Below are 13,958 nucleotides of genomic sequence, written 5' to 3'. Positions count from 1 at the left end.
TCGTCTGTTTGATTACGTCTTTAATTGATTTTTCCGTACATTTCTGCCATATGTACATTAACTGACAGTCACCACTGATAAGCTACCACTAAATATTGTAGAAACTTAATTTGCTGTAAAGTTGCTTTGCAACGATTTGTATCATGAAAAGCGGTACAAATAAACTTGAATTTAATTTAAAACGTTGCAAGGAGATCTGTAAAATAATCCATGTGACATCAGGGGTTCAACTGTAATTTTACGAAGCTACAAGAATAATTTTTGTGCACAAAAGAAAAAAAACCCCACTTTATTCAACAATTCGTCTCCTCCACATCACCCTGTAGCACCATTTTGGAGAGTATCCACTGAACGTAAACAACGTATGCTGTTCTGTGTCAGCTGCGTCACACGGATACGCCATTTCCGTTCAGATCAAATCACAACAACGTAGGAAACAGATCCGGCGTGATGCAGCTGACACAGAACAGCATACGCTGTTTATGTCCAGCTGATACTCTCCAAAATGGCGCTACAGGGTGAGCTACAGGGAGGAGACGCATCACCCTGCACAATTTTTGCGCACAAAAATTATTCTTGTAGCTTTGTAAAATTACGGTTGAACCCCTGATGTCACATGGATTATTTTACAGATCTCCTTGCTACGTTTCTGGACTTGGGAACATTTCAGTTGCGTTGCTGTCTATGCAGGGTCAGACAGCTCTCAGATTCCATCAAAAATATCTTAATTTGTGTTTTGAAGATGAACAAAGGTCTTACGGGTTTGAAAAGACATGATGTTGAGTAATTAATGACAGAAATTTTGTTTTTGGGTGAACTAACCCTTTAATACAACATCCCTTAGGCATTAGTTTATTGAACCTGGTGCTGCTCCTTACTAATCTGTTATAAAAGAAGGTAGGGTGCGCTACACTAGTTAATAATAAATATTATTGATCATCTAAATGCCCTACCATAGATATACAATCTATGGTTCTTACAAATATAGCTGCACAATGTTGTGGCATTTTCAATGAAGATGTATTTGACCATTGCAAAATGGACATGCAGACATATCTGGAGCAGTCAAATGTGGTATCTACATATATCTATAGAAAATACTTCCTAATTATTGATATGACAATATTAGAAGCGATATATGGTTGGCATAACCTATATTTCTGTCAATGATTTTTGTCACTTATGATAACAGCCACTTACGATAACAGTCACTTACTTAGGAAATGACACAGCTAAATGAAATGATGCAAGAATTTAAGAAGTTTAATAATAACATATATTAAAACATGATAAGTATGGAGGCATTTGAAGGAACATACAGAACAGTTTAACCCAAGATTAATTATAGACTGATTTGTGGACAGTACAAGTTGACATCCATGAATATGTAGTCATTTAAGAAAAAAAACTTGCTTAAACATCCATTTAAAACACCAAAGCACAAATTAAGTAATATGATATTAAGTAATGACAGAAACTGAGACATTGTTATATGTCAATATATTGTGAAATGCACAAGTTAATTATTTAATCATTTTAATTTTCACTTCTTTTAGGAATAACGAAACATGGTGGAAAAAAATCTTCATCCTGTTGAGAATAAAAGACAGGGAAGGTGTTAGCATTAATATAATATCCATTAAACAAAGATCTTGAGTCATAGTCATCACTTACAGCAGTTAGCAAGCTGCTTCCACTCTGGAGACACGTCAGTCTTTACCAGCGCACAAGCGGACACATAATTATTGAAGGCATTGCAGAAAGCATTCTGACTTCCATCATTGAGACACATCTGGAAAAGGCAGTCAGCAGCAAATCGCCTCTTTGATATTATGTCATGGCACTGGGCAAACGGGCCTGTTGCATTCTCTAACATGCCACAGTAGCTTGGTCCGCTATATAGCAACTTCTTTTCATCTGAGCAAGGGGGAAAGTGCCAGCAGTTGCCGTTGCTTTCAGGGACATTCCAAGACTTTGCCCATTCTGTGATGTCTGTCATGCTGTTACCACTCGGTGTGACATAATCATCCTCCACATCATTATTGTAGGTTCCACACATCCCAACTATGTTATTGTAGTAGCTACTGGACAATGTCACCATAAGGGTATCTGCCCAGTTAAACTTGACCTCCAAGCCAAAATCTGTCTGCAAAACCCCTATACTGCCAGAGAGGGTGATGCTGATCCCTTCAGAATTTAAACTCACAGGAAGGTTTGAAACTGTGCCATCAATCTGGATAGGAAAAAAGGAGAGGAAGCAACAGATATGTCATTTCCAGAGTGTAGAGGAGCCAACCCTGCTCCTAGAGGGCTACCATCCTGTAAATTTGAACTCTAACCCAACTTAAACACACCTTAACCAGCTAATCAAGATGTTAAAGACTACTTAAGTAAATAGCAAGTAGGGGTGTTGTAGCAGGGTTGTAACTGAAGTCTGCAAACAGGTAGCGCTCCGGGAACAAGCTGGCTATGCCTGGTGCACATTATTACCACTGATATGTTTTAATATTGACTTGATGAATATTACATGTCTGGATCTGTGATCTTTCTGTATTTAATGTTCTGTACTGACTTACTGTCACACGATTGCGGTTGCCTTGGATGAATGTGATTTCATGTCCTCTGACTGTAATGGTGGCTGACTTGACGTAAGAACCACGTGTGCCTTTGAGCATATCGTTCTTGTTGACGATGTTGAACGGTGTCAGTGTTTGGTCTTTGCCTGAAGTTTTAACTAAAGTATAGGTGCAAGTACCCTGGAAGGAGAAGTGGTTGCCATCAAAGGTTCTGTAATGAGGGTCTCCCTTGGCAATGCAAGAGGCCTTTGATTTTGCAATGCACAGTGCCTTGTTGTCCTTTACAGTGCAGTACTCTTTTTCACGGCACTCATGGTTACTGCAAGGATCTGGAACATGGATGCACATCTGTATTATGGTTTCATTTAAAACCTACTTGGGAAATGATGTACAAAGTTTGTACTTACCTTTCTTGTAACACCCAGTGACTCCTTCTTTTTTGTCACAGATCTGATCGGTGCTACATTTCAAAGGTTCACAGGAGAACACTCCAGCTTTGCAGAGGCATTTTTCTGTACACTCATCCCGAATGATTGCCTCACCAGACTGCAGAACAAACAAGAGACAATAAGTTGCAGTGACTAGTAGGATGTTTGACTACTGCAGGAAAGAAATGGAATGGTTTCTCACCTTGTAAAACTTTCCATCTACTTGACAACCACAATCCTGCAAATTCTTACATTCACCTCCATCAAACAAGAAGCCATCATCACACTGACATCCCTCCTGACATGGTGGACATCTCTGTGAGTTAGTCAGGCTAGCGCAGGTTGAGGAACAGGTGTCAGCGCAAAGCTCATAATGACTTTTACCTGAACACTCAAGTGCTGCAAGAACACACGATTGTTTTAGGGACTGCTCAGGAATTTGTTTTGGGAGAGAACATTTAATTCTACACCTCATCTAAAGGCCACGTAAAAATAAGGCCAGCAAGAGGACAATAAAGAAGATGGTTATTTTGCAACATGCAGCCACTTACGACAGAAGGTGTTATTCCTCCAGATGTTGACTGACGTCCCAATCTCTTGACAGCTGGCAACATACCTTTGTATGTGGCGACAGTGAACTGTCTTGTCATTTGGTTGGGCTGCCACATCTTTCACACATTCATCAAAGAATGTCTGAGGTGGCATTTTTTCGTAACAACCAGAAAATGGCCCCTTCTCTGCGATTAGTATACTGCAAGCTGTCTCTGCCTCTTTCTGTTGGTCTTTGTCAGGATTGAAACAATTGAAGGCACAACCTGTTTTACACATCATTTTGTCTGATGGTGAAACCCAGGCCTCGGCAAAGTATTCCACAGAAGAAGTCTGAATACCGCCTGGCAGGAGAAAATCATCTGCACTGTTTCCATTGTAGTTACCGCAGAGACCTTTGACTGCATTTTTAAAAGTGGATGGGATCTCGATTTTGGCCATGGAAATAGTATCATATGTCAGTTTCAATCCAAAGTTTGTTTCCACAACAATATTAACACCGCTCTGATAGACTTGTACAAGTCCTTCATTGAGAGTAGCTGGGAGATTGGTTTGAACTTTGTCCACCTGTAAAAAACAACAACACCACAATACTTTGTAGGTAGCGGTTTTTGATCTCTTAAAACTATGGTCAGTAATCAGTACATTACCTGAACCTCCCAGATGTGGCCAGGCAGCAAAGTTATCATGGATTGTTCTATTTGTATTTCAACTCTTCGAGTGAAGACAGTCTCAGAGGAGGACAGCTGTTTCACTAAAACACTGAAAGAGTTCTCTTTATTTTTGTTCTGAGCCATCTCTGCCAATCTATACTCACAGTCTCCTTCAACAGTAAACGATTTTCCATCAAATGACTGATAAAGCCCAAAGCCTGACACTGAGCAAACTGCTTTGCCATCAGGGAAACAGCCCTGAACCCCATTCAGGACCTGGCACTTCTCGTTTGGTTTGCAGGTGAATCCATCATCACACTGAACCCTTCCGTTCTCTTTGCACACACATCTCTGATTGCACTTGTCTTGAGGGAAGAACTCCTGGCCCAGCTGGTAGTACAGGCCCTTGTAAGTACAGCCACACTGCTGCGCAGCCACACAGTCATCATCGCTCAGGATAAAATCTTTGTCACATGTGCAGCCTTCACCACAGGGAGTGCCCTTACAGTTCTTGGGCTCAGTGAGGCCATGGCAGGTCTGGGGGCATCCTGTTGCACAAACCTCATAGTGGCTGTTTGCCTTGCAGCTTGTAGCTGTAGAAATGCCATATTAAGGATGAATGTCACTATGTCTTTAAAATAAACCAGTAAACTACTGTAATGTGTATTTCAAATTACTTGAGATAAACAATGTAATACTAACGGCAGAAACTGTCAGTTCTCCAGGCTTCCACCTGGCCAAGTGCCTCTTGGCAAGCAGCTGTGTATGCAGTAAGAGCACTGCAGAGGGCTGATGAATGGCCACCATACATACACATATCATACACACAATCTTCATAAAACTGATTTGGATTCACTTTAACATGGCAACCTTTAAATGGTCCCTGTTTGTCTGTGATCTTGCTGCAAGGCTTTGTAAAAGTGACTTGGTTTCTCTCTGTGGCATCACATTTAGGACATGCTTTGCCCTGACATCCATCTGAGCATCCAGGGTCATCTTTGACTTTCCAGCTGGTTCCGAAAATTGTTGGGTTTGAAACAAGTGTGTTGTTCAGATTCATCAAATCATCATTGGCATTGCCGTTCCAGTTGCCACAAAGCCCTCCCACTTCACCGGAGTAAGTGCTGGGGAGAATCAGCTCAACATGGCTTTCCCAGTTGAATTTCAAAGTCAGACCAAAGTTAGTTTTTATCACACCAAAGTACCCACTGTAGAATATAGAGAGCCGACCATCTTCTAGTTCAAATGGCAATTTCACATACAGATCTTTGACCTTCAAGAAAAATTCATTCCATCAATTATGTTCAAAGTCAAGTGCTTTTTTCTTTTCTTTTGGAGGTGAGTGTATAGTAAGATTAACTCAATTTATGCATGCAGTTATTCATATTATGGTGTATAAGTGTCTTTTTGAAGAACTGACCTTTACTTTGCGTGGACTTTCCTTACTTAAGACAATTGTGTATCCATATACTGTTAATGATACAGTCTTGGTAAAAGAAACTGCCATGTTCCTTCCTCTGTTCTCATTCTTGACCAGTACCTCAAAGGGGATCAGTGATGGCTCAGCTGTATTGAGCAGTTTGGACAAATAATAAGTGCAGGTTCCTTGGAAATCAAAGGTTTTACCATCAAATGTGCGGTAGTGTGGATCCCCTGCACCCTGACAGATACTATAGGACAATGGGTAACAGTCTTTCACTCCATTCTGTGTGCCACACACTAGAGAATTCTTACACTTTGTTGGTGTGCATTCAACATTTCCAGTTTGAGGGTTGCAGACGCATTTCTCTGTGCATTGTTTCTCACCCCAAAATGTCTGCTCGGGTAGATAATATCGGCCTTTGTAAGTGCAGCCACACTTTTTCACAGGTATGCATTCATCTCCTTTACGGACAAAACCTGCATTGCAGAGGCAGCCCTCCACACATGGCAGCGTGCACTTGCTTGGTGCATCTCGATCAGCACAAGAGGCAGCACAGGCTGTGCCACAGGCGTCATAATACATGTTGACTGGACAGTATGTGTCTTTTAGGGATTAAACAAAGAAAAAAGAAAAAAAATTAAACCTGGCATATAAACAAATATTTTGCTTTTATGGTACACTTATTATAATTCTAAATACCTTTGTTGTAGCATCCAATGGCACCATCTTTTTTGCCACAAATTTCATCTTCAACACATTCCAAGGGTTCACAGGAGAACACTCCAGCTTTGCAGGTACATTTCTCATTACACTCTCCTCGAATTACTGTCTGACCAGACTGCAAAATAATATTTTGGAGGGAAAGACAAAAAGTTACGGTTTGATTACTATTAGCAAAAACGAACAAACAAAGAACTGACCAGATAGATTCTCACCTTGTAAAACGTCCCATCTACATGACAACCACAGCTATCCAAAGTCCTACATTCACCTCCATCAAACAAAAAGCCATCATCACACTGACATCCTTCCTGACAAAATGGGCATTTCTGTGACTTTGTCAGGCTTGCACAGGTCGTGGAACAGGTGTCAGCGCAGAGCTCATAGTGACTATTTTTGAAACATGTGAGCGCTGGAAGAAAAGAGAGCAATTTAAATGAAAATGCTCAGGATTCAGTTCCAGGTAGGACAATTACTATTCCAAATCTCCATTGGCATATCTAAATGGAAATTTAAAAGCATTAAGGGGAATTTAGATAAGCTAGAGTAGAGTTATTGTTAAACCTGTAGAATGCAGCCACTTACGACAGAAGGTGTTATTCCTCCAGATGTTGACTGACGTCCCAATCTCTTGACAGCTGGCAACATACCTTTGTATGTGGCGACAGTGAACTGTCTTGTCATTTGGTTGGGCTGCCACATCTTTCACACATTCATTAAAGAATGTCTGAGGTGGAATTTTTTCGTAACAACCAGAAAATGGCCCCTTCTCTGAGATTAGTATTCTGCAAGCTGTCTCTGCCTCTTTCTGTTGGTCTTTATCAGGATTTAAACACTTGGAGCCACAGCTTGTTTGGCACATCATTTTGTCTGATGGTGAAACCCAGGCCTCAGCAAAATCTACCACGGAAGCTGCTTGAATACCACCGGGCAAAAGAAAATCATCTGCATTGTTTCCATTGTAGTTACCGCAGAGACCTTTGACTGCATTTTTAAAAGTGGATGGGATCTCGATTTTGGCCATGGAAATAGTATCATATGTCAGTTTCAATCCAAAGTTTGTTTCCACAACAATGTTAATACCGCTCTGATAGACTTGTGCCAGTCCTTCATCTACAGTCGTGGGGAGATAGGTTTTAACATTGTCCACCTGTAAAGAAAACACCAACATAAAACTTAAAACTCTGTAGGCGGCAGTTCCTGATCTCCTAAAACTATGGTCAGTAACAAGTACATTACCTGAACCTCCCAGATGTGGCCAGGCAGCAAAGTGATCGTGGATTGTTCTATTTGTATTTCAACTCTTCGAGTGAAGACAGTCTCAGAGGAAGACAGCTGTTTCACTAACACACTAAAAAAGCTCATGTCCTCATCCTTGCCTTGAGTCGTCTCTGCCAATCTATACTCACAGTCTCCTTCAACAGTAAAGGATTTCCCATCAAATGACTGATAAAGCCCAAAGCCTGACACTGAGCAAACTGCTTTGCCATCAGGGAAACAGCCCTGAACCCCATTCAGGACCTGGCACTTCTCGTTTGGTTTGCAGGTAAATCCATCATCACACTGAACCCTTCCGTTCTCTTTGCACACACATCTCTGCTTGCACTTGTCTTGAGGGAAGAACTCCTGGCCCAGCTGGTAGTACAGGCCCTTGTAAGAACAGCCACATCGTTCCATAGCCACACACTCACCATTGCTCAGGACAAAGCCTTCATCACATATACAGCCTTCAATGCAAGGAGTGCCCTCACAGGCCTTGGGCTCAGTGAGGCCATGGCAGGTCTGGGAACATCCTGTTGCGCAAACCTCATAGTAGCTGTTTTCCATACAGGATGCAGCTGTGGAGAAACAATATAGAGGGCTAATTTTAAATATTTCTTGCATCAATTCTGAGTTATGTATAATTCAAAATCTTAAAAGGGTCATATGATGCGATTTCAAGTTTTCCTTTCTCTTTGGAGTGTTACAAGCTGTTCGTGAATAGATAAGATCCCTAAAGTTGCAAAGACTAAAGTCTCAAACCAAAAAAGATATTCTTTATAAAAGTTAAGACTCGTCCACGCCCTCCTAAAACGCCTCGTTCAAACACCCCCCCCCACATGTCTACATCACGATGTGGGAAGATTTGCATAACACCACCCAAATGTTCACGAAAAAGAAAGAAGGCGTAACTTTATTGTTGCTGCCGCCATGTTGTGAAGACGCTGTGTGTTTTGTTGCAAAAAGGAAAATACTTTGTACACGACTAGAAATCAGTGGTTAAGTTGTATATAGAACAGTTCAACCCAAATATTCAGATGTGTGCAGCGCATTTTATGGAGGACTGTTTCCTGATCCTGGAAGAGTAGACTAAAATGCCGGCTGTTCTGACTCACAGACTGTAAGTACGTTTTCATTTAAAGGATTTGCCACTGATGACTCAAACGCGAGTTTTGAGCAGTTTAGAGTAGCACTTGTTGTTTGTCATTTCTCCGATCACAAATGCAGACAAGGTTTTATGTTTACACGGCACGATGCAACGCAACGCGTAAAAAGACAGTATAAGTCATTATAATCAGTAATTATGTCCCCACTGGATGCAACAAATGCCTCGTTTATAAAGGGTTTTAATGCTTTTGTCTCGTCGCTCCGGCCGGGACACGGCATCACAGTATGGTAAGGGGCGTAACTTTTCCGTCACACGCTTGGGGTGTTCAGCCAATCACAACGCACTGGATAGCTGGCCAATCAGAGCACACCTTGCTTTTCAGACCAATGAGCTTTGTAAAAATCGACGCATTTCAGAAAGGCGGGGCATAGAGGAGAAACAATAATGTACAGTAAGTGGAAAATAATGTGTTTTTTGAACCTTAAACTGCATAAACACATTTCATTAAACCAAATTCACAAAATAATGTTCTTTTTAGCAACATCATATGACCCCTTTAAAGAGAGGTAAACAATGAAACAATGGAATGAATACTAACGGCAGAAACTGTCAGTTCTCCAGGCTTCCACCTGGCCAAGTGCCTCTTGGCAAGCAGCTGTGTATGCAGTAAGAGCACTGCAGAGGGCTGATGAATGGCCACCATACATACACATATCATATACACAATCTTCATAAAACTGATTTGGATTCACTTTAACATGGCAACCTTTAAATGGTCCCAGTTTGTCTGTGATCTTGCTGCAAGGCTTTGTAAAAGTGACTTTGTTTCTCTCTGTGGCATCACATTTAGGACATGCTTTGCCCTGACATCCGTCTGAGCATCCAGGGTCATCTTTGACTTTCCAGCTGGTTCCGAAAATTGTTGGGGTTGAAGCAGGAGTTTTGTCAGGAGTCAGCAAATCATCATTATTGTTGTTGTTCCAGTTGCCGCAAAGCCCTCCCACTTCACCGGAGTAAGTGCTGGGGAGAGTCAGCACTACATGGCTTTCCCAGTTGAATTTCAAAGTCAGATCAAAGTCAGTTTTTATCACACCAAAGTACCCGCTGCGGAATATGGAGAATCGACCTTCCTCTTGTTCAAATGGCAAATTCACAAACAGATCATTGACCTTTAGGACACAAATGACCAAATAATTAACAATTTTAGTTAAAAGTATTTTGAGTTTTTGTAGGTCAGTGTGTAATGAGTTTTTATACACTGTTTTTAATGTACTGACCTTCACTTTGCCTGGATCATCTTTACTCATGCCAATTGTGTATCCATAGACTGTTAATGATACAGTCTTGGTATAAGCAACTGCCATGTTCCTTCCTCTGTTCTCATTCTTGACCAGTACCTCAAAGGGGATCAGTGATGGGTCAGCTGTATTGAGTAGTTTGGACAAATAATAAGTGCAGGTTCCTTGGAAGTCAAAGGTTTTACCATCAAATGTGCGGTAGTGTGGATCCCCTGCACCCTGACAGGTACTATAGGACGTTGGATAACAATCTCTCACTCCATTCCGGGCTTCACACACTTGGGATTTCTTACATTTTGTCACTGTACAATCAACTTTTCCAGTTTGAGAGTTGCACACACATTTCTCTGTGCATTTTTGGTCCCCCCAAAATGTCTGCTCGGGTAGATAATATCGGCCGTTGTATGTGCAGCCACACTTTTTCAAAGGTATGCATTCATCTCCACTGCGGACAAAACCTGCGTTGCATTGGCAGCCCTCCACACATGGCAGCGTGCACTTGCTTGGTGCATCTCGATCAGCACAAGAGGCAGCACAGGCTGTGCCGCAGGCGTCATAATACATGTTGACTGGACAATCCAGTGCTGGGAGGGGAAGAGGAAAACAAAAATATAAATATTCTGATTATATAGCACATTAATTGTCTGTCAAAATGCTAACTCTATTAACAAAACAATAATTTTACAAACAGCACCATGTAAATTTTCAGTTCACATTCTTGAATCCAAATATTAAATTAATTTAAATATATATGCATATACACACTTACGGCAGTTGGAAAGTGTTCTCCATTTTCCAGGAATCTTGATTCCAGCTGACATGCAAGCATCGACGTAGCTTTGAATGTTATTGCAGAGGAAGCTTCTCATACCATTATTAATACAGACATCATAGACACAGTTATCTACATACATCTGGGGATCCACAGTGTCGTGGCAAATAGCAAATGGCCCATCCGTTTTAGCTATGACACCACAGTTTGTGTCTTTTTTGTACTTCTCTTGAAGACCTAAAGAGCAACTTGGGCATTGTCCATTGCAGTCATCATTGCAAAACAAATCATTATCTGGAACTTTCCAGGTCTTAGCAAACGCAATGACATTGGAGAGCACTTGACCTTTGGGATCAATAAATTCATCTCTTCGGTCACCGTTATAGTTTCCACAAAGACCACCTACAGTCTGGAAATAGCTACTTGGGGCTGTAATGTACAACATCATATTCCAGTCATATTTCACCTCTAAGCCAAAATCCGTAGATATAATGACATTCCATCCCCTCTGATCCACTTTAATTTTGCCGCCATCTATAGTTAAAGGCAGGTAAGTGTTTTCACCGTCAAACTAAAATGAGAAACGCCAAAGAGAGAGATTTAGTTATTGTTCAGAGTGGTTATAATTACATTAAGAAACTAAAAGTTTTAAAGTGCTTTTCATTTTTACCTCTACTACTCCTCTTTCGCTGCCAGCCACCACTTTATGATTGTACACAAGGACAGAAACCGTCCTTACATATGCCACCCTTGTGCTTCCTCGGTGATTATTCTTTGCCAAGATGGTAAAAGGTGTGAGGCCTTTTTGAGGCTTTGTATTGTTTACCATGATGTAGGTACAAGTTCCCTGAAAGTCAAATAGTTTCCCATCAAATGTTTTGTAATGGGGATCACCAACTGCCTGACATGTGGCAGTGGAAGTGGGGACGCAGACGCCCTTTCTGCACTCCTCCTGCTGACGGCACTTAACAATCTCACAGGGGTCTGGTGGAGCCGGCATTGTCGTAAAAGCTTAGGGAACAAAGGAATTGTTTTTTTTTAGATTTCAGTCAGTTACTATTCATATGTCATTATTCAGTCATATGGATGTTATTATTCAGACATGATTTCTTACCTGTGTTACACACTCCTGTTGTGGCATAACCGTGCCTTATTTTCCCACCAAAAACATAAGCAGCCATCAGCGAATCACCAGATACAGTGATGGGACCTTTTTGTGTACCAATTGACTTGGTAGCCCATACAAACTTTTCATTAGCAGGGAATGTTTTCCACTTCAATGAACCGCTGATAGTGGAGGCTGATGCTGCTTCGGCAACAACAACAAGAGTGTTATCGTAGCCATCTTGAGCATGAATGGTCCATGATTTTGACATCTCAGAGGTGGGTATGACATTGGTTAGAAACTCATCATTGGGAAAATTGCTACTGAAATACATTACCATTACATTTTTACTACTTTGAATGAGCTTAGCATTTTTGCTCAAATCAACCGTTAAAACGTCTCCAGCATTTAGTTTGTTTTTTGTGTGAAGCCAACTATGCCCACTGAAAACTGACACAATAGTGTTGTCCTCTGGAGCAACCACATAGGCTGTGTCCTTGCTGAAGGACTGATGCATTGCAGGGACCAAGTATTCATTTGAGAGAGACTCAACTGGCACCAGCTGCTCAAAGACATGCTCACAGCTGCCTATGATCATGGAGCACTCGTGTCCTGCCAGGACAGCCACTGGAGACGTGGATTTAATTTGTGTTCCAGTCAAAGTTTCAAGACTGCGATGTTGATAAACTTCGTAGGGAGCCAAATTGATGGTTTTGGTTTTTCCAAAAATGGAATTCCAAAGATTTCCTGAATTGGAGACAATCTCGACTGTGTTCATATAATTGCCGTTGATTATGGCTACCAGCTTTTTATATGGACTTGGACCCGTGTTCGGAGTAAAAACTACATAACGCTGGCCTAGTTGATTTATTGGGAAGATCACACTGCTGTCTCCGGTGAATTCCTTTAAGTTGGATGAAACGACTGAGATATCGGCAGTAGAAAAGATGTAGACAGTTTTGCGGAAGGCTCCGTCACCTTCAATCTCAGTGTTTTGTGGGAGGACAATCCATTTGGTCTCACCTTGTCCAATGTTCACTTTTTCACTGTAACCCAGTGCCTTTATCTCAATTTTCACAGTGGCAGGGGAATTCTGTGCTGTTATGGAGAGAGTCAGACTGGCTTTTCCATATTGGTAATTTGTCATGAAAGCAGTGATGAATTCACGGCCTATTGGACATCCGCTGACTGCTGTAGTAAAACAGAAACACAGTATATATTTAAAGCAAACATTATTGTGAGTAATAGTATAGCATTACCAAAAAAAGAAAAATTACGTTCCATTAAACATCTTAAGTATTAGAAACCATATTACAATGTAATTCTTATATTGCAATTCTTAAGACTGTGATAATCTTACCAGTTACAGTTAAAACTGCCAGATAGAAAAGAAAAGATTGTGTCTCCATGGCTGTAAAAGAGGAACAAAATTTTAGTTTTAAGTCTTACAAGGATGAACATAATTCTGAAGAGTAGTGATCAATACTTACCTGGAGTCCAGGTTTCTTGTGAACAAAATATTAAATAAAGGGAGGGCTTATATAGAATTGCTGTGACGGGGAAAAAAGTACATTCCGGAAACAGGAACTCACTTTTAAGGTACATAAAAATGTGTGTAAATTAAAGCTAATAAGCGTTCTGCATCACAGCTATTGCAAACATGACACTGACGACAGAAAGACACACAATATTTATTAATAGTTATTACACACAATATTTACGAGTTTATAGAACAAATATACTTTAAGGAGGGAAGGATTCAGATGGTTTGAAGTGTGTGTATATGGATCTAAATGAACATACCACTGTGTACATTTCCTCCCTCTACAACCAAAAAACTCGACTATGTGTTCACAAAATACATTGAAGATTCACAAAGCATATGAGCAGTCACAGGGCACTAGAACAGCCCTTTAGCGGTAGTGGCTTCAGCCCAAAATTTCCCGTCAGTCACACGCTTACCTGAGTGTTCACATTAATCAATTTGGGTGATTATGCTGTAAATGCATTTCATGTTAACTTGCGTATATGCATCTGATGTGCAATGTAAGTTTAGCATTTAAATT

At 40.8% G+C, this 13,958-nt stretch overlaps 1 protein-coding gene across 1 annotated transcript; it reads right to left on the bottom strand.

Moving 5' to 3' along the window:
• Positions 1-1,242: 1,242 nt before the first annotated feature.
• LOC107552589 (IgGFc-binding protein) lies at positions 1,243-13,392 on the bottom strand. The gene is made up of 20 exons (XM_016234496.1): positions 13,383-13,392; positions 13,253-13,303; positions 11,902-13,083; positions 11,458-11,798; positions 10,785-11,358; positions 9,995-10,599; positions 9,316-9,886; positions 7,589-8,187; positions 6,935-7,499; positions 6,565-6,761; positions 6,329-6,467; positions 5,627-6,231; positions 4,909-5,479; positions 4,204-4,799; positions 3,556-4,120; positions 3,207-3,403; positions 2,984-3,122; positions 2,577-2,905; positions 1,675-2,233; positions 1,243-1,590 (listed from the first exon to the last, which is right to left on the bottom strand). Coding segments are annotated over exons 2-20 (8,385 nt in total). The 5' UTR covers positions 13,302-13,303; positions 13,383-13,392; the 3' UTR covers positions 1,243-1,588.
• Positions 13,393-13,958: the final 566 nt, after the last annotated feature.

Source organism: Sinocyclocheilus grahami, unplaced genomic scaffold (assembly GCF_001515645.1).
Source record: "Sinocyclocheilus grahami isolate Dianchi unplaced genomic scaffold, SAMN03320097.WGS_v1.1 scaffold453.1, whole genome shotgun sequence".
Lineage (NCBI taxonomy): Eukaryota > Metazoa > Chordata > Actinopteri > Cypriniformes > Cyprinidae > Sinocyclocheilus > Sinocyclocheilus grahami.
This window is presented reverse-complemented; position numbering and strand designations above follow the sequence as displayed.

Bases quoted from the DNA above. Each gene is read 5' to 3' on its own strand.
- LOC107552589 (XM_016234496.1), bottom strand. From the start codon at position 13,301: ATGGAGACACAATCTTTTCTTTTCTATCTGGCAGTTTTAACTGTAACT. The intron at 10,600-10,784 runs GTAAGTGTGTAT...TTCCCCTCCCAG, and splicing joins GAGAACACTTTCCAACTGCC to CACTGGATTGTCCAGTCAAC. The intron at 7,500-7,588 runs GTAATGTACTTG...TTTTCTTTACAG, and splicing joins GCCACATCTGGGAGGTTCAG to GTGGACAATGTTAAAACCTA.